Below are 25,301 nucleotides of genomic sequence, written 5' to 3'. Positions count from 1 at the left end.
ATCCTTAAATTATTAGTTTCCTAGTACAACAGAGGCTGAAGAGTGTGCAGAGACCATCCACTGTTGCAGGGGAGCCTGGGAACTGTACTTTTAAATGGAAATATGTAGTTCCTGATTTTTCACTTGTAATCTTAAAACCATGTGCTTCCATTGCCCCAAGGACTCCACCTTGCTTCACAAGAAAGTCTGAGGGATCGTCAAGCCTTGTGGAACTCTGGGCAGTTTACAAATATATAAAACATAATAAAGCATCAAACATTAAAAACTTCCTGATACAGGGCTGCCTTCAGATGTCTTTTAAAAGTTGTATAGTTCTTTATCTTAACATCTGAAGGGAGGTGTTCCACAGGGAGGGCACCACTACCGAGAAGGCCCTCTGCCTGGTTCCCAGTAACTTCCCTTTTCGCAATGAGGGAACCAGCAGAAGACCCTCGGAGAGGGACCTCATAAGGCTTGGTGTGACCCCTACTGAAAACTATAATCTATAAATATTCCCATAAGTGATGGATCTTTTAAAAAAGCAAAAAGCAAAAAAATCTGACCGTGTTTTCTAAGTGAATATCTAGTAGTTAATGACTTTGACATGGAGAAAGTTACCATTAACAGCAACATATTTTTGCTGAGTGCAAACATCCTCTACTTCCCAGCGTTTGATGGTTTTTGATAGTATCTGCTGAGTCTTACAAGTTATTTTTCTGCTGGGCATTTTCAACCAGCTGCTGCATTTAGTGTATTAAAAGGACAGTGGTACCTTGGTTCCCGAATGGCTTGGCTCCCGAACAAATCGGCTCCTGAACGCCGCACCCCAGAAGTGAGTGTTCCAGTTTGCGAACGTTTTTCGGGTGCTGAATGTCCAACACAGCTTCCGATAGAGTGCAGGAAGCTTCTGCAGCCAATCGGAACCTGTACCTTGGTTTTCGAACCATTTTGGGAGTCGAATGGACTCCCCGAATGGATTAGGTTTGAGAACAAAGGTACCACTGTATTTGTGTTGTACCTGTTGCTTAGTTTCATATTTTGTACCTTGATTTTTTTATAGTTGCCTTGAGTCTCTCTTAGCATACAAGTTGGGGGTGGGCCAGATCTTTATCTTCTCCTACCCCATGGGTCAACTTTGATAGGTGGGTAGGGCTGACCACCTGCCAGTCATCCGATATAATGAAAATGTCAGGTGACTAAGATGTGGGCAGTCTTGGCCACCTGTCAAAATTAATCCACAGGGGTGGGATCTGCTTTTTACCAGCACATCTCAGAAATGCAATAAATCATCTTCATCACGAGCATAAGGCTACCCACTTACCTGTGGCATCTTCCCATGGTGGGCATACCCACATTTCTTGTTGGTAATGGGAATGTGGTACACGTAGCAGATACTACAAGCACCCATGCACTTGTATGCATATGTGTGTTTCTCTATGGTAAACACTCATCAGTCACCAGCACATGTTTAAACATTCAAGGTTAACCTACTTTACAATATAGCTGCCAACTTTTGAGTAGCAATTATATTTTGCTAGTATTGAGCTCATTTCAATTCGTCAAGCCTTTTTGGGACCCTGCTACCAGACCTATATGCACACTTGGAATCTGGTTGTTTCGCTACAAATTGTTATCTGTGTTTGGTGGTAATCTAAAAGAGATTGTGACACAGCTGAAAGAACAACTACACACCCCCTGCTTTCAAGAGGGAGCTGGAAGCATTCAGAGACAAGGTCTCCCACTCAATCCCTTTCCATTTTCTTTTAGTATTTGAAGTTTGTATTGTTTAAACTAGGAATAAATGTCTTCCCATCAGAGCAGAGTTAACTTTAAAGTGCCACTTTGGAACTGTCTGGTGACCAATATTTGTTGGATGGAAAATTGGTATGAGGCAACACAAAGTGTTGGGATGATGGACTATAATGCAGATATAAGCTGAGGCAGTGTTCCCTGTGCAAACTGAGGGTGACCCATAGCTTTCCTGGGGCATTTTAAAGGAGTATGGGAGCCACACTCAGGCTGTGTAAAGTTTCAGCTAGGCTAGTGTCTTACTTGTGGTTTTTCGACTGGATGGCCTTTTGTTTGCTTCTATCAGAGCCAACTTACAATCACATTTAATAGAATATTTTTAAACAAATGCACAGTATTTCTTTGAAAAGTAGGGACTTTCCTAACACCTCACTCTCCTGGGCTTGCTAGCTGAAATGAATTCTTACTGTGGCAGTGTAAAAAAAGAGATGTTTCTCCATGTGGGTTTTTTCCCCCTTTGACTGGCAAGGGTACTCTTATACTTAATTTATTATAAGTGCTTATTTGCTAAGGTGGATTGCCTGATTGACGGGACCTTTTCCTCTTCAACTGCTTCAAGCCCCTAAAAAATTGAGGCTCAAGGGAGAGACTTAGTTTGCCTATTAGTAAACCCCACCCTGCAGCCCCACAGAGTGTGAGAGCGATACCTGGGTCCAGTGCAAAGAAGAGAAAACTAGAGATATGTGAAACTAATGACTTTATTTCTGAAGAATTCCCCATGATTCTGACTTAATGTCAGAATGCCCATAGGGCGTCATGGATAGCCTTACTTTTCCAAACAACAGTCTTGTTTAAGCCATGAAAGAGTGGTTGTACACATGGACGTGTGTTACGAGAGAGCTGGCAAATGCATGCTTGTATTTTACATATGCAAATTCATGGCTCCATGACTTACATTTTCAGCACTAAGTGTGCATTATCCAGTTCGCACAAAAAGGCTGTAAACAGCAGCAGCAGAACTGACAAGCTTTCTTCCCACCTGCCAGTGGAGAGAAGCCCCTTCACTGCAGAGGTGAAACTGACAAGGGGTTTCAAATCCCTTCCCAATTTCACCTCTACCTAAAAGAACCACTCAGATCTCACTACAGAGGTGGGAGGGAAGCTTGTAAATTTGACTTCTTAGGTTTTCAGCTTGTGCACACACTTGGCCAAGTGACTGGATCATACATTCAATCACATCTAGTTTTTCCTCTGATATTTTTTTCCTCACCAGTGTGACAAAAAAATGCACATGTAACCACCATTATATCCCCCCTGGTATGAGTTAAATCAGCTAGAACCAAGGTCTGCAATAGTCTGAGATATTTGTCAACACCAGCAGAGCTACAATATATCATTGTAAAATAAAAATCCTGGTAGATTAGGGCAGATTATCTGCACATCCTGGTAGTTTAATGAAAACCACACCAGAAACACTTATTTTACCCAGCCATTTTGTACTTTCTAAACACTGAACTGTTTTGAGCATTATCATTCTAATCTAGTTTTTTGTATGAAGACTGTATTGAAATTCTGGAAAGAGCTCTCTCTCTCTCTCTCTCTCTCTCTCTGCATACACTCCAATATTTCTCTGATGAAAATAGGGACACCCTATTCAACAAACAAACAAACCCTGCCTGTATGACTAGGTTGCCCCAGCCATTCTGGGTGGCTTCCAATATATATAAAAGCATAATAAACAATAAAAAAAACTTTCCTGTACAGGGTTGCCTTCAGATGGCTTCAATGTTGGATACCAACCAACCCACCATAATTTCTCTGATGAAACTAGGGATGTCCTAAGGAAAAGTGGGGCATTCTGGGATCAAATCAGAAACTGGGACAGCTTCTATAAATCCAGGATTATCCCTGGAAAATAGGGACACTTGGAGGGTCGGTCTGTCTCTATGTGGTACACCTGGATTGTCAAGCTTTCCCTTTTAATGACTATATCAAATAAGTTCTTTGTTAGCTCTGTAAAAACGAAGTACATCCTTTTTGTGCATTGTGTGAAAATTAAACTCCACAAGCGTTGTGCGGAAAATCACCTGGACTGCAGCTCATTTACTGGGGCTTTCTCGGTTCCCTCTCACAAGACCAATAACTTCACAGAACAGGCTATTGACAGTGGGACATTACTTTAAGACATTTTATTGGATTTCAGATTTTGAGCCCTTTTGATTGGGATTTGGTCCTTTCCGTTTGCAAACACACTGAGGAGTTTGCTCTTCAGTCTCCTCTGCTTCAAATGCAGTCACATCACCCCATCCTTGTTTCCCAAGAAGTCACATCTCTGAAAGGAGTGCACCTAATTTTTAGTTAATCCTTCATGCTTGTTTTCAGAATCTTATGCTGATGGAGAAGTATCTTCTTGCTATATCTGAAGATTGTTTGGAGAGAGAAAGATGATGAAAGTAATGTGGTTAAAAGTTTTCTCTGAAGTGTTTGATCTAAGTGTTTGATTCAATATCCTTAGGTAGCATTCGTGTTTGAGCTCATCACTATGTGGGTCATTAAGAGGCAGTAGTTTGTTGTTGAGTAGGCCAAACAAGACAAAGCCAAGTATACTTCTTTCTGCTACCTCTTAGACTGAACAATTTAGGTTTATATGCTTGCATTTAAATAGCTTTATTATTCTCCTATTTCTATGGATTCAACATCTGTCAACTATTCATGAACTTCACCCATTGCACAAAATGCTCACGGATACCAAATCACATAATTAGTGGGTCTGTGGATGAAATGTGAACCTTACCTAGATTGTGTTAAGTGTTTAGGTAGGGTTGCCAGATTTCAAAAAGTGAAAATCTGGACTCAAAAGTTGTTGAGCTTTTTTAAGTTTGCCCAATGTTGCTGGCATAAACGCAAAAAAATAATGTTTTTGAGCTCTTTTTAAGGGAAATTGCGAGAAATTACACATGTCTGGAGTTTCCCAAACATTTCACTGATTTCCGCCCAGGCACTGCTTCCGACTATGTCCGGGAAATTCTGGATGTATGGCAACCCTTTTCTTCAGCATTATTTCCATTGTAGCTTTTCACTTACAAAAACCTACTCTCAGTTTTGTCGGCACTGCTGCTACTTTGCCAAAGATACTTTTATTTGCTTTCCTTCTACTGATTTTGAAGATGTGTATGCTAATGTACTTAAACACCACAGCCATTTGAATGCTCCTCCCCCCCCCCAGCTTAAATAGCAGGGTACACAGAGCAAAATGCTGGTTTTTCTACATGTGTTAGCAACAGATTTTGCATAGCAACACGCAACAGCTGTGTGCACCGCATATATCATTGTGGTTCAAAGTATAATTTAGTTGTCAAAAGAATATAATAAAGTGCTGGTAACACTCCCTGTTTGACATCTGTCTTTATCCAAGGAGAAATTCTATGGATGTTGTCCAAATATAAATGGTAGCAAATTAGCCAAAGATCTCCAAGGGACTGCGCCATCAGTCATTGGGGCAGAAGTGTAGAACTGGATCAGTATCATTCAAAAGAGCAATTTTATTTTATATTTTGAGAGAGATACACTTGGTCTTTGGAATGTCGTGAGACCACTCTCATTCCAAAGACTGGACTTGCACCTGAAATCCACTTAATCTTTGGAATGCAGTGAGTGCTAGCCCTTGATGGAAAATGTTGATACAAGCTGTGCAAACTTCATTGGTATATAATTTCAGCTATTTGTGAAAATATGACTTGTTTTATTTGTTTAGTCTCCTTCACATGCACTGAGCTTTAGGTTGAAATAAATCAGGCAACCTTTGTTTATTATTCATTTGAGAAATGTCTATATTGCCATTCATTCTTGCTGTTATCAGGTGGGTTACAAACAAAAAAAGTACTTTAAAGATACAACTGAACAAGAGCAGATAAAAATACATCAGTTAAAAACATAGATTATAAACACATGCTACAGCGATACATAATGCTGTAGGTCATGGGTAGGCAAACTAAGGCCCAGGGGCCGGATGCGGCCCAATCTCCATCTAAATCCGGCCCACAGATGGTCCGGGAATCAGCGTGTTTTTACATGAGTAGAATGTGCCCTTTTATTTAAAATGCATCTCTGGGTTCTTTGTGGGGCCTGCCTGGTGTTTTTAGATGAGTAGAATGTGTGATTTATGTGAAATGCATCTCTGGGTTATTTGTGGGGCATAGGAATTCGTTCACCACCACCCCCAAATATAGTCCGGCCCCCAACAAGGTATGAGGGACAATGGACTGGCCGCCTGCTGAAAAAGTTTGCTGACCCCTGTTGTAGGTCATCCCATTGCACAACACAAGTAACTGGCATCACATAAATGCCTGGGTAAATAGATATATTTTAAGTTGGCACTAAAAAGAAGTCACATCAACCACACCTCAGAGGGAGGTCAGTCTATATGAGGCCCCACCACAAAGAGGGCCCTTTTCCAGTGTCATTGCACCCATCCTGGTAACAAGGCGTTGAGAATGGCTTTCCCTAAAAATCTCAACACCAGGGCAGACTCCTATTGCTCTTTTCGTCATTTCTGTCATCATCCTGTGCGCTTTTGCAAAGTTGGTTAATATTGCTTGCACACTACCTTAAATAGCTTGAAGCGCCTTCTCCCATTTATTCTCCGCTTTGCTAAGATCTGTAGATTCAGCAAGGTTCCCTTTCTGAGATTAATTTTCTTTGGCATGTGGAGCAGAGCACCACAAAAAAGCTGAATAAAAAAATACTTCCATATCCTGTGTTTCAAACTATCTGTGATTATTTTTCAGGAGTAGTGCTTTTCAACTGAAATGATATAAGCACTGCCAGTTGAAAAAAATATGTTAGAGGGCGTGGCATAGCTAATTGATTTACGACCCCAATTAGCACCAGCTTACAGCGATCTCAGCCCGGCACGTTTCCCTCTAGCTGTGCCTCCTGCTGTTCCGATCCTTTGTTCGCCACGCAGTGCAGAGTAAACACAGCGGAGCTATTGCGTCCCGGTGTAAAAGATGCAAACACACCCAGTCTTTAGTGTGTCTAGTTATCAGTCTTTATTACAGCAGAAAAATAATAAATCTCAGATTTCCCCTGGTTTCCCCTGGGCTGCTAGCAGCCATGGCCACCGTCTCCCTCAACTGCGGAGACGGAACAGTGAAGAAGAACTCCTCCCTCCTTTCGAGTCACGCGACAGGAATTGAGGGACGTCACACAGAACTCTTTAACCCTGTGAGTTCTGAAAACATTCACAAAATATATATGAAAAAATGTGATGGAAAGGCAGTGGAACTTTTCCCCCTGCAATCTAAACTTCAGCATATCCAAGAGCAGGCCTTTGGACCTTTCAGTGAGATTTGCTTTCCCCTCTAAATATCTGAAGTCTTGCCTGTGCTGGAATTCTCTTCCTTAAAAGGCACAACAGATCCATAGCTTGAGAGACACTTTCCATTTTGTCAAGCTTCGGGGCACTTTGATATCAATACCTATATATCAGTTTAGTGCATTGAATACACCACAGTATGGCAAAGCTGTGGGTGGGGAGACCCGCATACAAAGCCAGAGTAACATGCATGGTTGAATATAAAAGGCATTTTTTCAATTTAAAACAAAGCAAAAAATGTTAAAGGCACATTTGATTGCACATCTAGCTCTCTTCCAAGTGCACATGCAGCTTTGCACTATCATAGTCTTGGTTTTTAATGTTTACCATGTTTTATAGTTTTAATCATGATTTTAACTTGATTCAATTATGTTGTTATTACTATACACCTCAAGCATTTCTGAACTGGAAAGCCAAGTTATAAAAGGTTTCAGAAAGATGGATTTCACATGAATTCAGTATGGAAATTTTGCAGGTTTCATGGCACTTCCTAGTAAATAAAGCCCCCAAACCATTTAATTCTATGAAGGTTAGTATTCTGCACGAGATTGCATGCAGATATCCAATCCAATCCACATAGTATATGTAGTAAAACTGGTATTGAGAATGCTGGAGGGGGGCTTGGCTATAGGATATAGAATCTTATTGGTTAAGGTGAAAGCTGTTGAAAAAGGAAATGATAATACTGTAATGTATTTTGATGGGGCAGAGATAAAGGAAAGGGGAAGTACCTATACTTTTTCACTTTAGCCTGCTGTATTACATACCTCATAGGGACTCAAATGCACACACACACACACACACACACTCACACTCATTCTTATACTGTATCAGTCATTTTTGCACTTAGCTACTCATGAATATGTGTAGCAATATTATATTAACATCTGTTCATGAAACGCTTTTGTATGAATTTTCTCTGAATACATAACTTCTTACTGCTTTACAGGAGAAGAAAGAGTTTAGTTATATGGCCAGAATTGAATAGAGACAAAGCTTGTCATTTGATGCTTGCAGCAGGGCAAAACTGAAGGAACAGAAACCTGTCATTTTTGTAAATGTCTTGTTTTTGTTTATTTGCCCTGCTTTGCTTCCAGAGCACCTTACATAAAATCAGTAAGAAACAGCACAGTCCCTGCCTGGAGCGTCAAGATTCTAAAAGACACAACACAAAAGGAAAAGGGCTGAGGAGAGAAGAAGAAAACAAGCAAGCTCAGGCACCAGTTCTTAAAAGTATTAAAGTTTTCAAAATGATCAGCTTGAATGAAAAGGGTTCAGGGAGAGGAAAACCTATAGTGGCCCTGTTTCCCATCTCTTCCTCTTCTACAGTCAGATGGAATGGGTGCTACTTGGTAGCACTTGATGGTGAGATGGAGCCAATACGTTTGTGTACATTTTCCCTCACTTAATCATGTATTTCTCATTAGGGAAGTGCAAAACTTTTTCCTTTATTTCCATATAGATTTCTGCTGTTACATTCCATGATTTCACATATCCACAGAAACTCATATTTTACAATGGCACCTCCTAGTCTCATGAAAAGGGTTGTGTTTCTCTTCCGTCTTCCGTCTCGTTTCCCCAACAGTTTGTATATCCAGCTGCCCATTCTAGAAATTTAGTTGCACAAGAACTTGGCTGTGCTCTTGAGTCCACGCTGGTCCAGGATTCCCATGTGACAGCTGATGACAGCATTAGCTGTGCTGTTTTCCAAATAGACATGATACTGAAGTGGTAATTCATGATATACATTCTGTACTGTGCTCTGCATGAGTGTGCCTTTGAAGAATACTTAGAAACTGAGACTGGTCTGAAATGTGGCTGCCAGGTGTTAACTTGGGTTGTGCCCACTCACTGGAGAGGAAAATCCAGAGAATTCCCCTAGCTGTGGTGGACAAAACTGATCTGCACTCTTATAAGACCGCTTGTCAATTTCATCTGTAGGAGGAGGGGCTGTGTCTCTCTCTAGTTTCTCCCATTCACCACCAGGATTCAGGATCAATTAATTAATCCACACCATTTATAAGATCGAAGAACTGTGTGCAAAGGCTGCAAACAGAAGCAGTGAAACTGATAAGTTATGCAAACATGCAAACACACACACACACACACACACACGACAGACACATATACCTCCACAGTCACTTAATACTTTCTACTTTAAAGCTGAAACAGAAAATGGCAAAGAAACTTCTAAAGAATCATTACTGTAGTAGTTCAGAAATTTTTTTCTTCCATCATTGCTATCTTAATACACAGATACTGTCCAAAATACTGCACATCCAACCATACACACGCCCCCAGCACAGTATGTACAAGAGTTTGCACTTCCAGTTTTTCCCCTGATGGAAATTAAATCAGATAGATTTAGACACAAAGAGGAGTATGTTATACTTGTTCACACCAGGGGAACATCTGTACCTGAAGGTGGAAAGTGGACTTTGGAGCTTCTCTCATTCCTGTTGCAATGCTTTCAAGATTTACATTGGATTTCTTGTATTTTGGCAAATATGCATGTAAAAAACTAAATTGCATTATTGAAATAAGCAGTGGCGTAGCGTGGGTTATCAGCACCCAGGGCAAGGCAAGTAATTTGCGCCCCCTAACCCATGGAATTGCGCCCCCTAACCCGTGGATTTGCGCCCCCTAACCCGTGGATTTCCCTAACCCCCAGATGTTGCGCCCGGTGCGGCCGGCCCCCCCTGCACCCCCATGCTACGCCACTGGAAATAAGTACCAAATAATTATATTTCAGGATTCAAAGTTTTATTTAATTGTTATGCTGTTTTAATGGGCTTCTTCACCCATTCATTTTAATTATGGATACTCATATTAATGTTTTGATGCAGTTGTTTATTGTGTATTTTAATTATGTGTGACCATATTTTGCAACTGATTTTATACTGTATTTGGAAACTGCTCACAAGCCATTTTGGCAAGTAAGCGGTATATAAATTAAATCTGATAATGATGCATTATCTAGTTGACTATGTATTTTTTGTAAGACCATTTAGTTCTATGAAATGGTGATAGGGGTTTAACCAGTTGCAAACCACTTCGACCCAAGGAATCATAGCCTCGATATTACAATATAGATGAGTATATAGGTTTGACAGCTTAACCTCACCGCATGGCTTCAATTCAGGGATCATACACACTTTCCTCTTCATTTTCTAGGCATCGTCTGTGCTTTAAAGCTCTGTGTCTGAGCGCCTTTCCTGTTTTTGCTCCTGAGTTTTCCCTGTTAAAACCTGCTCTTTAAAGCTGAATTGGAGCAAATGGCAATCCACTGAACACTCGGATAGTGTTTGCTGCAATTCAGCTTTAAAGAGCAGTTAGAGCAAATGCAACACAGCTGAATATTCCATCCTCTGTGTTCTATAATTGCTACCTCGGTTACAACACCCTTTAATTTACATCACAGCAGCTGAAGAAGGTGGAAGCCGAAACACTTTCCTATAAGAATTCAATATTTCTGTTTTGTTCCCTACTCTCTCCACCCCCTGTACCTCCCACACTTTTGTAAAGATATATGAAACGCAGATGATTGTGTTGACAGAAAAAAAATATTCAACATGCAACTGAAGTACATATTAAAAAACTTCATAAATGACTAACTATTTACAACGCATTGAAAAGAACATAAATTTCAAGCTAGCAAGGCAACGGTTTAACTGTCATATTGTCACTTTCTCCAGAGACTAGCAGATGGAATATTCAGGTAACCCTGGAGACAACCTGCATTCTATACAAATATGTATACGAGCTCAGTGACACAGCTCATATACTGTTGTAACTCCAACAGATTGGGCCAGATACATGTATGTGAATGCGAGTTCTTAAAGATGCATGTATAATGTCTGCACTTAAATGTTTTCTGAGGAAATCGTTATGTGTGAAGCTGGTGCCAGCGGTAAGTCAAAAGTATGCTCCTTCCCTATCCCTTTCCTCCTTCAGTATCAGCTATTTAATTTAGTGGGGAGCATCACTTACCAATAGCTGAGCTATATTTATTCCTAAAAATACACTTTCTCTTCTCTTATGACTCTCAACTCATATATCCAGATGTTGCTCTGCTGTCAGCTAATTCTTTGCCTATCTTCCACGCTTTGTGCCAACTGCATTAGGGACAGCAGCCCTGTTTATGAAAGGGTTTTATTCTAAATCATTAACAATTGGTGGTGTTTCAAGTAACTCATTCCTTGGTCCAGAAGGGACAGTATTTTGTCATTTTGCTTCGTGAGCTTGTAGCATTGTGAATCATCATTATCTTCTTGTTATTTAGTAGCAGTTGGGGTAACGTAGGAGAAAGCTGTATCTGATCTGCACATTTTCTCAATAAAAATTGTGTAATTTTAGTTAACCTCTCAATTTCATATCCTTTCATTATGGAGTGTAGTGTTGTTGTTGTTTAGTCGTTTAGTCGTGTCCGACTCTTCATGACCCCATGGACCAGAGCACGCCAGGCACTCCTGTCTTCCACTGCCTCCCGCAGTTTGGTCAAACTCCTGCTGGTAGCTTCGATAACACTATCCAACCATCTTGTCCTCTGTCGTCCCCTTCTCCTTGTGCCCTCCATCTTTCCCAACATCAGGGTCTTTTCCAGGGAGTCTTCTCTTCTCATGAGGTGGCCAAAGTATTGGAGCCTCAGCTTCACAATCTGTCCTTCCAGTGAGCACTCAGGGCTGATTTCCTTAAGAATGGATAGGTTTGTTCTTCTTGCAGTCCATGGGACTCTCAAGAGTCTCCTCCAGCACCATAATTCAAAAGCATCAATTCTTCAGTGATCAGCCTTCTTTATGGTCCAGCTTTCACTTCCATACATCACTACTGGGAAAACCATAGCTTTTACTATACGGACCTTTGTTGGCAAGGTGATGTCTCTACTTTTTAAGATGCTGTCTAGTGTACATTTTGTTAAAAAAAAGAAATTGTTTACATATCAGTGTTGGCCAAATTACTATTTGTTTTGCTTTTGCTTTTTTTTTTTACCCCACTGATATGTTCCATATTTGTATTCTGCAAAAGAAAAAGGATCAGGTTTTTTTTTTTATTAATGTGGTGCATTTTAATATAGGCACTCTTAACAGATTTTAGCAGGGAAAGAATTATCTAGTTTGGCATCTTCTGCTTACTGAGATTAGATCATCCGTTCTGCTACAGGACAATCCTATAGTGAAATTGTGTGGGAATTATTTTGATGCAAAACATGATGTGGCTCAGCTTTCCTTTCTAGTAGGATTCCCTTTGTGATAGTTCTGACTACTGACTATACCCAGTCTTACTGATCACCCTATCTGGAGTTCAGAAGGAATAATTAGGTTAGTATTTTAAGAATACAGTGGTACCTCGGTTTACGAACTTAATCCATTCCAGAAGTCCGTTCTTAAACAGAAACCATTCTTAAACCGAGGCGGCTTTCTCTAATGAGGCCTCCCGCTGCCGGTGCCCTTCCACCGTTCAGATTCCGTTCTTAGAGCGAGGTAAAGTTTGCAAACCAGGACGCTACTTCCGGTTTTGCGGAGTTTGTAAACTGAATAGTTCATAGACAGGGCTGTTCTTAAACCGAGGTACCACTGTATAAGCAAAACCTTGCTGGAGCAGACTGAAAGTCCATATAGTTCTGCATCCTGTTGGCCAGACAAAGACTTTTGGTGGGGGGGAACCCCAAAGAAGGACTTCACATGAGCATGCCTTTCTGCTCTTTGCATCAAGCAACTGGTACTTGGAACTTGGGAGGTTCCATTTTTGTCACCATAGCGTGTAGCTGCTGAATGTTGTGAAAATAACGGCAGTAAAAAAACGCTACAAATCGTGATGGCTATAGAATATATATATATATATATATATAGAGAGAGAGAGAGAGAGAGAGAGAGAGAGAGAGAGAGAGAGAGAGAGATATCTCCAGGATCAAAAAGCAGCATGACTCCGAGTACCACTTGCTAGGGGACAACTGTGGGAGAGGACTGCTGCATCAGGTTGTGCACTGTGTGAAACAGAATGCTGAATTAAATTGGCTGTTCTCATTCAACTCTTTCCATGACTGACCTAATAAACATGATTCCCCCCCCTCCTCATCTAAGCCTGTAGCACATCTAGTGGCAGTAAATCCATGTGAATTATGCATTGTGTGAAAAAGTACTTCCCTTTTTCTCTATCCTTTAAGCCTCCACTGGGTCCTTACTAGTAGTCCTTTTTATCTTTTTCCTTTTAAAAGAATAGCCCCCCAAACCATATGTTATAAGGGAAGTGCTTCAATCTCTTGATCACTGTTGTCCCTTTTGTACCTTTTCCAGCTTTAGGATTGATCTGAGATAGGAGATAGGATAAGTTTATCCTATTGTTTAGTATTTGATGTTGTATTGTGTTTTTACTATTTTTGTTGGGAGCCCCCAGTGGCTGGGGCAACCCAGTCAGATGGGTGGCATATAAATAAATAAAATTGTTGTTGTTGTTAATATTATTATTATTAGTAGTAGTAGTAGTACACACTATGCAAAATACAGCCCTAACCACTGGTTATATAAATTTCATATTATCCATCTGTTGCTTTTTTCACTGCTGCTTGCAGACTGAGTTAACATTTGCACTGCAGTACCCACCTTGTTGTCAAGATGTCATTCCTGGTTAGCCATGCCAATTAGAGCTGCACATGCGAAGTTGGGGGTTTCTGCCTCATTCATAAATTGTGTTTCACTTACATGCATTGAACCTGAACAAACATATGTAAACATATGAAACAGCCCCATTGGTCCATAATAGCCCAGGCTGGTCTGCACTGATTGGCCGTGGTTATCCAGGGTCTTGGGCAGAAGTCTGTCTTGTCATCTGCTACCTCCCTGATTCCTTTAAGTGGAGATGTCAAAAATGGAACCTGGGAGCTTATGCACACAAAGCATGTGATTTGCCACTGAACTGTGTTTCTACATTGAACTGGCTCTTTTGAAGAGGTCATTCTGGAGTTTTTCACAGCCTTGTTGGGGAGAGGTATCAAACAAACACATAGCTTGGTTTACTTATACACACCATCTACTGTTATTGGTTATATAGGCACTTCACAGTAATGTTCTTGTGGTCTGCTTGTGTAAGTTGATCTGCACACTTAATATGTTGATGGTCCTGCACTGTGAGGTGGGTGATCCAGTAAACTCTATAGTTGCGCGCTATTGATATGTTTTATTTACAGCAATTTATATTGGCTGACCAATAATAATGCTCACTGGGTTGCTCACAAAATGAAAATAATAAAGTACATGGCTTTATAATAATACTAAAATACAATAACCATAAAACATGAAACTGCGGTATAAGTATGCTGGCAAATTGGTTTTTTAGCATAACTAAAAAATACAGAATAGAACTGTGTTGGCTGCATGTTTGCTTCGACACCCAGTTGAAGGTGTTGCGTCACCAATTCAAGGTGTTGCCCAAGCCTTTTGGTCTCTAGGGGAGGTCCTCTCTGTAGTTCCACCAAAAAGGGTAGCCCATTGTGTGAAATAGAGCCTTCTCTGTTGTGTTATCCTATGGAACTCCTCGTCTTCTGTCATGGAGACATGGAGGTAGCCTAGAAGATATCCATTACCTTTCAGAATGTGGAGCAAAACACTTGTGGAATAGCAGTCTACCCTTAGCTCCTGTCCTGAGAGAGAGAAAGGACCAGCAGCTCATGCTTACCATACTAGAGTACTAGATGGGAAAGTTAAAGCCTTTAGGAAGTTCCATTTGACATGGCTGAGCTTGGGCCTTGTAACTATTGGCTTATGTTCAGTCTGAGAGAGAACCAGAGCCAGAGAGTCAGTTTCAGATCCTTGATTTGGCAGAACCTCAATAACACAATTGTTGAACAAAGAAAAAAGCTATTTCGAAACCCACATCAATTGTTGACTAGTTTATGCCTGACAGCATAGATGTTTATAACACTTGTAAATGTAAGTGATAGCTAACTACAAAACTTATAAAAACCTTATAAATGTCCCATTGTGAAATCTATCCAGCCTCTGGCCCCATTCAGGTTTTTCCTTTGTAAGTACTAATAAAAAACAAACAAACCCCGAAATATCTTATCCCGCCATCTCAGTTAGATAAGTACTCTATTGTGTCTTTGTAAATGATACCTCTAAACACTACTTTAATCCATATTTTAGTCAGCTCAGGGTGGTTCAAGTTACAGCCTGTATATGATAAAGTAATGCGCTCAATTCTAAAGAAATCAAAATAAAAACAATGAATATTTGATTGTTTTGAACTAGCTGAATAAACATAGGGCCCAATCCTACCATTTTTAGGTCCCTTGGACTGACGTCATGGTTGGCTTTCCTGTTGAAATAAAGGGACTGAAAATGCTTAACTTGGCTTGATTTTGCCCTTAGTATTTTGCTATATGAAGAAGAGGAGTTTGGATTTGATATCCTGCCTTTCACTCCCTTTAAGGAGTCTCAGAGTGGCTAACATTCTCCTTTCCCTTCCTCCCCCACAACAAACACTCTGAGGTGAGTGGGGCTGAGAGACTTCAAAGAAGTGTGACTGGCCCAAGGTCACCCAGCAGCTGCATGTGGAGGAGCGGAGACGCGAACCCGGTTCCCCAGATTATGAGACTACCACTCCTAACCACTGCACCACACTGGCTCTCTATATGCTTTGGAGTTGCTGGCATCCTACATACTCTCCAACATTTCTCAAGTGAAAATAGGGACATCCTATTCTACATCAGGAAGCTTCTCCCATGTTTGATCTTGCTGCACGCGTAGACGTCATATACACATCTACATCGGATCCCTCTGCTGAACCTGCCTCGCAGGATTGTTTTAAAGAAAAAATATGCAAAGGAAGGGATCGTGTATAACACCTTCCACAGATAAATGAATAATGAAATTATTTTTTAGCTATAAGCTGCCTTGAATCCCTTTCAGGGGGAAAAGATGTGATATGGTGATGATGATGATGATGATAGAAACTGTGAGAATGATCAGGAACATACCAGAGAGTAAATCCTATTGAACTCAGTGGGACTTACTTCTAAGTACAAATGTTTAGGATTGCAGTGTAAGGCTGCCCAGTCTGTACCCAGTTACCTGGGAGTAAGCTCCATTGAATACAGTGGGACTTATTTCTGAGTAGACGGTGTAAGCTTCCATTCACAATAACACAGCACTCATTTCAAGACATGATAGCAACATAAGAGAGGAAGAAATAATTTTATTTTTTAAACCCGTTGTGGTTCTCTTGAAAGAGAAAGTTATGTTCAGGAGACAGTGGAGGAGAAACTTTGAAAATCTGCTGATGATATAAGAGTCCTTTGATTAACAATACTTGCACGTGTGTGCTTATTATACCATAAACATGACCTTTATAAAAATATTAGGAAAAACCAACTGTGGAACTTGCCAGGTCAAAGCTTTTTAAATGTCAACAAATACAATGCCTTTACATTAATGTGGCATTACAGTATCTAGCAATAGATTTGCTAGCAAACTTTCCCCTGGGGTTTTAATGTTTATATTTAAGGTGTATTTAATGGTGTTGGGGATTTGTCTTGATCACTGATGGCATACATACATTATTTAATTGTATACCACCTTTCCACAATTCAAACCATGCTCAAGGCAGCTTACAACATTAAAAAAACCCCTGTAACTACAACATAGCAAGTCATAACCAATAAGTAAAACATTAAAAATACAAAACCAAAGAGCCATTTCCACATAACTCTAAAATAAAGATACAAAAAACTCCATAAACAGCACCCCAGCCTTATATATTTACTTCCCCATCCAGAATTATGGGAAGTCTAGTTTGTTAAGAGTACTAGGAATTGCAGATTGGGAGGTGGGGTAATCTACAGTTCCCAGGTTTACTGAGTGCATGTGCTTTAAAAGTGCCTTAAATGTGTGATGTGTTTGAAACCACTTTGTGTGGGATGTCTACAATATTTAGTTAAATACAACAAAATGCCATAATAGAAGAAAATAGGTGAGGCATTGTCTCTCTCTCCTCTCTCTCTCTCTCTCTCTCTCTCTCTCTCTCTCTCTCTCACACACACACACACACACACACACACACAGACTGCACTCTGATGCGAGGGCAGATGTTATTTTTACTTTTTCTTAAGTTAGCTATAAACAGCATTATAGATGCTACATACATAAAAATACTAGATAATCATCTCAACACTAATGATCATCTTTTTAAAAAACAACAACAACCCTGTAGATACATTCCAAAAGACTTTACTTGAAATAACTTACAGCAATATTTCTTAACTCAAGACCAACAGTTGCACAAATAATGAAACAGCTTGCTTCACATACGCAAAACAATTGTAAACAACTTAAGCTTGCCTTCTCATGCTCAATGGTAAACCCATAATTAGTACCTGGCGAAAACCTGTCATGAACTGGCAGAACAACAGGGAGGAGGAATAGGAACCTGGCAAGGGGGTGTAGCCGTGAGTGGCACACACTGGGGCAAGCTGGGGTTGGGGAAGGAGAGGTTGGTGTAGGAAGTACTCACGGGGTGACGGAGGATGACGAGGGGATGGGGGTCAGTGTGCAGGAACCAGAGCAGCAGGACCCATCACCAAGAGCCAGAGGGGGCCCTGTCTCCATGAACATGGCAGGCTTTGACATGTAAGGAGCAGTGGGAGTGGCTCCTTAAGAGGCTGGCTGAAGCAGGCAAGGGCCCATAGCCCAGCTCCCTAGCTGGTCAGGTGGGGCTCACTAGCTCTGAGAGGAGGTGTGTGATTCCTCAGCTGAAGTAGGCTCAGAACAGATAAGGGTCACATGCCTCCAAGCCCAGATGCTGCAATCAGCATGCAAAGTGCAAAAGGGCAGCAAAGCTGAGGTGCTGTGTCTGCTCAACTGCCCATGTTGATGGATACTCCAGGATCTCTGTGGGACTGTTGCTTTGGTTTGGGCTTTGGACAAGTTGTTTGACCCTGGACTGGGGATTTGACATACTGACATGCTGCCAGGTAGGCCAGTGATTCTGTACAAAACCCTTCTCTAATGCAATGTTGTATTATAGCTGTCCTGTCTGATACTCTGTTCTCTTAATCTAAGAAACCATGTTAGTGTAACCATCAAGGGTATACTTCCAACATCTATTAAGCCAATCTGTGGAAGAAAGTAACTTACTGGGTCTTGATTTCCTTGCCTATAGGTGTCACAAAGTACAAGACCTTTACATTAACGTAGCATTACAGTGACTAGCAATATATTTCTTGGGTTTTAATGTTTATATTTAAGGTGTATTTAACAGGTGTAGGGAATTTGTATTATCAGCTGCATACACACCAATTCCTGGTAACTAGCTTTTAAGTTTGCTACGAGTTGTAAACTGTAGTTTCCCAGGATTCTTGAGCGAGTCAGATGTGCTTGTAGTGTTTGGTGGGTTTGTGTATAGCCATAATTTTTAATGACTCATTTGCAACCTCTTTGTTACGAATCATAGAATTTTAGGTTGGGAAGGGACACCGAGGGCCATCTAGTCCAGCCACCAGTGGAATCGCTGCTCTACAAATGTTTTTACTTCCTACTAATGAAATGCCAAAATAATATTATTACAGGGTGGTGTATCATCCACAACTTGCGAAGCCCTTCTAGCTTGGGGCAGGAGCTAAGGTGTTGAATGTATTTTGTTTTTCCCTTGTGTGCATCCAATTCTCTTTGTAACTGTTTCCCACAGATTTGAATGCTGTGATAATTATTTATGCCAATTCCATACCCCCCAACATGTTGAGTCCCAAAACTAGGATGCACGTCTTGCTGTCCATGCTCTCATCTAAGATAGTAAAGGTAAAGGGACCCCTGACCATTAGGTTCATTCGTGACTGACTCTGGGGTTGCGGTGCCCATCTCGCTTTATTGGCCGAGGGAGCCAGCGTACAGTCATGTGGCCAGCATGTGGCCTGGTCATGTGGCCAGCATGACTAAGCCGCTTCTGGTGAACCAGAGCAGCACACGGAAACGCCGTTTACCTTCCTGCCAGAGGGGTACCTATTTATCTACTTGCACTTTGATGTGCTTTCGAACTGCTAGGTTGGCAGAAGCTGGGACTGAACAACAGGAGCTCACCCCGTTGCGGGGATTCGAACTGCCGACCTTCTGATCAGCAAGTCCTAGGCTCTGTGGTTTAACCCACAATGCCACCTGCATCCCCCCCATCTAAGATAACAGAGCCCAAAAGACAGACATTTCTCAGTGCCGTGCTTTCATGCATGTTTCTGAGTGTTGCACAAGATTGTGGCCCTGAAAAAGCCATGGATTTTTTTTGGGGGGGGGGGGGCGAAATCTTGGTGCGAAATCACATGCAATCACTGTGACCAAAATGGCTACTGTGCTCTCGCAGGGGGGAAAACCAGGATGTCCTGTTTTTTCCAAGACACTTGAGGGGGTATGCAATTCTAGGCTGGCATAGATGGGGGTGTCTCGCCAGTGAATTATGGGGCCTTATAAGATTAAAAGGCTGCCTTCAACTTGCCCATCCCAATGTGTGCTGTAACACCAGCTATTGTCAGCAGGAATACTCATGGTAGATCTTTGCCTACAGAGCTTTCTGTACACATAACAAGGGCCTCTGCAGCATATGAGGCCTGCCCATCAACAGAGTTCATCTTTTCAGGCAGCAAAGATGCCTGCAATCTCTGCTCTTTCTTTACCAGTGGAGCTGTGGGGTCAGGCTCACTCTGCCCACCTGTTTTGTCATATATACTAGCAGCGTGTCAAAGAACAATCTAGCATTTGTATTATTTAAGTTGCCTGTGGGAGTAGGAGAGAAAATAAGAGTTAATTGTCAATCTCTGTTTTAGATCTCAGATGACTGTAAGAGTTCGACTCATTGCTTTCACATCAGGGTTCATCGCTGATGTGTCATTGCTTCACTGTTTTACACACAATGACTCTCAGTCAGATGTCCGAACTGTTTTCATTGGCAAAACTCAAGAGGGGGAAAGTGTGAGAGTTAAAATCTGAAAATTATGTTTGTTAAGGGTGTGTGTGTGACACATAGAAATTGCCCCTTGAAATCAACAAGTATGCATGCAGGTGACCTGGAGCTGATATTCCCTGGAGTGGAATTAATTGAAGATCATATGTATATATCCTTTCATGCAAAAGTACTAGAACTTTTGAACAAAAGTGTGGGACTTTTGTTATGAGCTACTGCGTGGAAGTTTTATCATTTCAACTGCATAGCGCTGGCCGGTCCAGTATTCTGTACTGGTTATGTAACTTACAAATTGGTATATTTTTAAAAATGGATGATTAGATGTTACAGTGCTGTATATTTTTCTTCCACATTGGCCCTCTTTTGGTGCTGCAGGATCCAGGGGATAAAAATCAAAGCTTTTTCTCTTTTTTTCTTTACCCATTTTCTTGTCTATTTCTTTTGACTGTTTCAGCAATACAGGTCTGATGTATTTATGTATCTAAGATAACCTTTTCTGGCTCAACAACTTGGGGGGGTGTCCATATTTTTACCTCTTGAAATATGGCAACCCTAATCCAAGTATCAAACGATATTTAAGATAGGATGCTGGCAATTAAAATATATATATAATTTTTTAAGAAAGTTCAAATGCTAATAAGCCTTGGGATGAGTATCCATTTGGAATGTGAAAGCTGGGCTTTAGCTGCTAGCATTTCCTGCCAGTACATGTTTCTTCCAACCCCCATGAGAATAGCACTTCTTCAAACAGCAGAGCTAGAGTAAGGAGCAGTGGGAAGCAATTATTGTACAGTCCCTTTTGGCATAGCCTAAATAGCAGGGACAGGGCCAAGATCTGTGCAGGGCAAACATAGCTATTATTTCACGTCTTTCCTCCCTGCAGTTTACCTTAACGCTTTATTTGCTGAACCACAGCTTAGGCTCAGGGTAAATAACAGAGGATCTAATCCGGAACACTTTCATCATAAAGAAAGCCACGCAGTCCTTTTTTTAAAAAAAGCTCGATCTGTAGAATATTTAAGAGGTTTTGCAAAATATCAGGTACTATGTTTCTGGATTTCTTGCCTCTCTCCTAAACAAAACAACATTGTTGCTTTTGTACCCAGAGAACAATGCTCTGTTTCAACCAAAATAATTACACAATGTGTCCACAAAGGAACACACTGCTCTTCTTCTGATCTCCTTATTTCACAGATGATTTCACAGTCATGTGGGATCAAGAGCAGCATGTGTTGCCTCCACTTCAAATTTTCAGTTAAAAAACCCCTCCTTGATTAGGAACTACAATAAGCTCTCATGTTATCTGTCAATTGATGAATATGAAACTTAAGCATTTGTTAAATGACTAGGCGGCGGCGGGGGGAGACACCAGATGTCCAACAAGGTGAGAATATTTTGCTATTGCTAGATAGTTGTTCCTTCTTACTTGAAGAAAGTTGGATTGTGTAACCTAGGTGCATGTATGTGGAACTCCTACTGTCTTTTGAAGAGGAGGAGGATGAGGATTTGGTGCTCTCAGCGTTCAATTCTTCTTCTTCTTTTTTAATGTCCAATATAATTAGATGCATATTCCAGAACTACAGCATTGAAGGGAACAGGGACACCAGCTCCATTAGAAATTAATTCAGTTCAGTAGAAATGAATTCATATTAATTTAATTTTCTAGTCAAAGCTAAGATAAAACACATCAGATGCCTATCAATCAATCGTTCTAATTAGCAAACGACAATAGTATGAAAGGTGGCTTTATATTAATATGTTTGAATGTTTCAAATAGATAATGATTATGTCATTTTCATTGTTAAGAGCATGAATCATGCCACATTTTCCAAGAAAATAATTTGTTCAACATTGCCAAGAGTATTGAAGATCCACATGAGTATTTTTTAGTTGTTGTATGATACCAGTGAATGGTCAAGTGATTCCATTGTGCACCAGCTACCCAAAACCCAAGCTGTTTCACTTAGACTGGATATTACCACCCAAAAATGCCAAGTGAATTAGCACTGAGATGTGTGTACAATCATGTTCATTCAAACATGCATGCAGCACATGTTGTGAACAGGTATATTTACAAGTACATGCATACCTTGGATAGAAATATTTGCCCCTCCAGATGTTCCATCAGCACCAGCCAGGATGAACAGGGGTCAAGGATTATGGCAGCTATAGCATAGCAACATCTTGCTGGTTATCCATCCCTAAATCAGAAGTCAGTGGGGGAAGCATATATATGTGAAACAAACTAAAAAGTCTTGTTCACTTACCTCTTAAGACACAAGAGAATATCATGAATAAAAAGAGAAGGGACATGGGAGTTGATATGTTGGCAAATCCTAGACATCAATATTTTAAAAATGTAGATTTATAATTTATGTCACATGGAAATGCCAACAGTTTTAAAATTTTCCATAGTGGCGTTCATACATTTTACATTTTTTTTCTGTCCACGTTCTTTGGAAAGAGCTGTTCAGAAATAAAGCTGGAAAGTTAATATCTGCTCTGCCAAACCATCATTATTAATTATGTATATATAGAGAGAGGAAAAAATGAAATTTACTCAGGCTAGTCAAAAACAATAATTTATCTTCAACGATGACAAAGTCAATGGCAAGTTGAAAGTTTCAGATGTTTTCAGTTTAACAAAAAAAAAAGGGTTGAAAAAATAGCATTCATTTTTTCCATACTTTTTTTTTTGAAGTGTCTTGCTCCATTTCCAACCTCTGAAAAAATTATCCTCTCATTCCCTCTCTCAAGTGTGAAACACATTCACTTGTAGCTAGATGTCAGGAAATAATAGTTTCTCCATGTGATCAATCAATATGTGGCCAGTTATCCTCCACCCCCTGTAATATCATTATCCAACACAGAGACAGTGGAGCAACATTTTAAATACACACTTTCTATATTGAAAACACTTGAGAGAAAGAGGAAAAAGTAGCTTCATTGCAAGCATATAACCCAGTTGCAATAAGGAAGATATCAATGCTAATTTTAAGTATGTAGATTCGCAGCTGCATACTGCAAATGGGTCAGCGGCTGCCAGCAATATACTAGACATGCAAGGGTATTAATGCTTTTCCCCCTTCAAGAACTGTGTAATGCAGTCAAAACTGGGAACTATGCTCGAAATTCAGCAAAATATCAGTGCTCTTGTTCTACAAAAATCCTGGAACTGATCCATTTATGAGGGAGTACGCCCAGGTGCCCAGTACAAAATAATTGGATTGTTTTATCCAATTTGACAGGTTTAGTTGTAGCTTGTGAGTGGGACGGCAGAGGTAGTGGCACCTTCTGAGTGGTGGCACTGCATTCCTTGGTGCCAGATGAAGCAGAGATGGTGTGACTCTGAATTGTTGGTGGTTACAGTAGTACCTTGATTTAAGACCGAAATCCGTTCCAGAAGTCCGGTCTTAAAACAAAGCGGACTTAAAACAAGGCGTGCTTTCCCATAGAAAGTAATTGAAAATGGATTGATCCGTTCTAGACAATGAAAAACACCCCCTAAAACAGCAATTTAACACAAATTTTGACCCATAAAATGTAGGCAATAATCAGTGTACTGTACTATAAAACAAATAAGACAGAATTGTAGGTAAAAAAAATTAGTTTTTTCCTTACGTACACTGATGATAGCCATTGTTTGGATTGGGGGGGGTGGCTTTTATCCATTTCTGCAGTCACACAATCAACCAGTAGCTGAACTGGGTTCCACACAGTTACAGAAACAAGTCACAAAAACAAAGTCACAAGCCACGGTCACAGGTCAGCCACATAAAGTGAAGTCACAGTCAAAAATCTGAAAAAGCCACACAAACCAAAATGCAAAAAATATAGCAAAAACAAAACCTCCAAATATCACCTCTGTGTTGCATGGGTGCTCGGGACTCAGCAGCCGATAGACTCAACAGGAAGCCTCTGATTAGCAGTGAGGGGCTCAATTAACAAACGAAACACTTAGCAGGAACCAGATGATGAAAAGCATCCCCTAAAACCGCAGCCGGGCCCAACTTATATAAAAAAAAATGACTCAAGATGGAGCACTCATTTCCAGGTTGCAATTGGACTTAGTCCAAAACAGACTTATAACAGACTGGACTTTAGTCAAGGTACCACTGTGTACTGCATTGGTACACATACCTGCAGACTTGCCATCAACAACTCAGGATGGAACCATCTCCACTCTCCTTCATGAGCCACTCGCCCTGAGGAGGGGCTACTATGCCTGCAACTTTCACTCAGTTCTGTCCAAAGGAAAAATAATTATAGCCATTCTTTGTTTCCTCATGATATTAAAAGGTTCATTTTCTGAATCCAGCTGCACAGTCTGAAGTAATTAAACTTATAGGTCTTGTTATTGCAGAGCTAGTGTTCTTCTGGCTGCTAATCTATTTTGAGCTTTGCGGGGCAATCAGCTGTTAAAAACTTTGTACTTACGTACAAATGATTTATTTTTTTTAACGTTGACTTGAACATGTAAATGTCAATATAAGGTTGCTCCATCTTTTTAGGGAATTTCAGAGCATAGTAACTTTAAAAATCCTAGGACTGAAATCCTTGGGTTTACAAAATATGGGCTGGCAAGCATATTTGAGAGAATAATAATAATAATAATAATAATTTATTATTTATATCCCGCCCATCTGGCTGGGCCTTCCCAGCCACTCTGGGCGGCTTCCATAAAAACCAAAAATACAGTAAAATCACACGTTAAAAACTTCCCTGAACAGGGCTGCCTTAAGATGTCTTCTGAATGTCAGGTAGTTGTTTATCGCTTTGACATCTGCTGGAAGGGCGTTCCACAGGGTGGGCGCCACTACCGAGAAGGCCCTCTGCCTGGTTCCCTGTAGCTTTGCTTCTCGCAATGAGGGAACCGCCAGAAGGCCCTCGGCGCTGGACCTCAGCGTCCGGGCAGAATGATGGGGGTGGAGACGCTCCTTCAGGTATACTGGACCGAGGCCGTTTAGGGCTTTAAAGGTCAGCACCAACACTTTGAATTGTGCTTGGAAACATACTGGGAGCCAATGTAGGTCTTTCAAGACCGGTGTTATATGGTCTCGGCGGCCGCTCCCAGTCACCAGTCTAGCTGCCGCATTCTGGATTAGTTGTAGTTTCCGAGTCACCTTCAAAGGTAGCCCCACGTAGAGTGCATTGCAGTAGTCCAAGCGGGAGATAACCAGAGCATGCACCACTCTGGCGAGACAGTCCGCAGGCAGATAGGGTCTCAGCCTACGTACCAGATGGAGCTGGTAAACAG

At 40.8% G+C, this 25,301-nt stretch overlaps 1 protein-coding gene across 13 annotated transcripts in view; it reads left to right on the top strand.

Moving 5' to 3' along the window:
• ZNF385D (zinc finger protein 385D) overlaps positions 1–25,301 on the top strand; it is a 421,068-nt gene that overhangs the window by 248,108 nt on the left and 147,659 nt on the right. Inside the window, exon 1 of one of the 13 annotated variants that reach the window (XM_079947333.1) lies at positions 10,796–10,823. The exons of 11 other annotated variants lie outside the window; for them this stretch is intronic. In XM_079947333.1, the coding sequence (XP_079803459.1) occupies positions 10,811–10,823 (13 nt within the window). In that variant the 5' untranslated portion in view covers positions 10,796–10,810. Of the gene's footprint in view, positions 1–10,795; positions 10,824–18,046; positions 18,072–25,301 lie in introns of those variants that run through there. One more of the 13 variants, XM_079947334.1, reaches the window with a different exon arrangement.

This window comes from Podarcis cretensis (genome assembly GCF_951804945.1).
Source record: "Podarcis cretensis genome assembly, chromosome: 12".
Classification (NCBI taxonomy): Eukaryota; Metazoa; Chordata; class Lepidosauria; order Squamata; family Lacertidae; genus Podarcis; species Podarcis cretensis.
The sequence above is the reverse complement of the archived record's forward strand: the minus strand, read 5'-3'. Positions and strand labels throughout refer to the sequence as shown.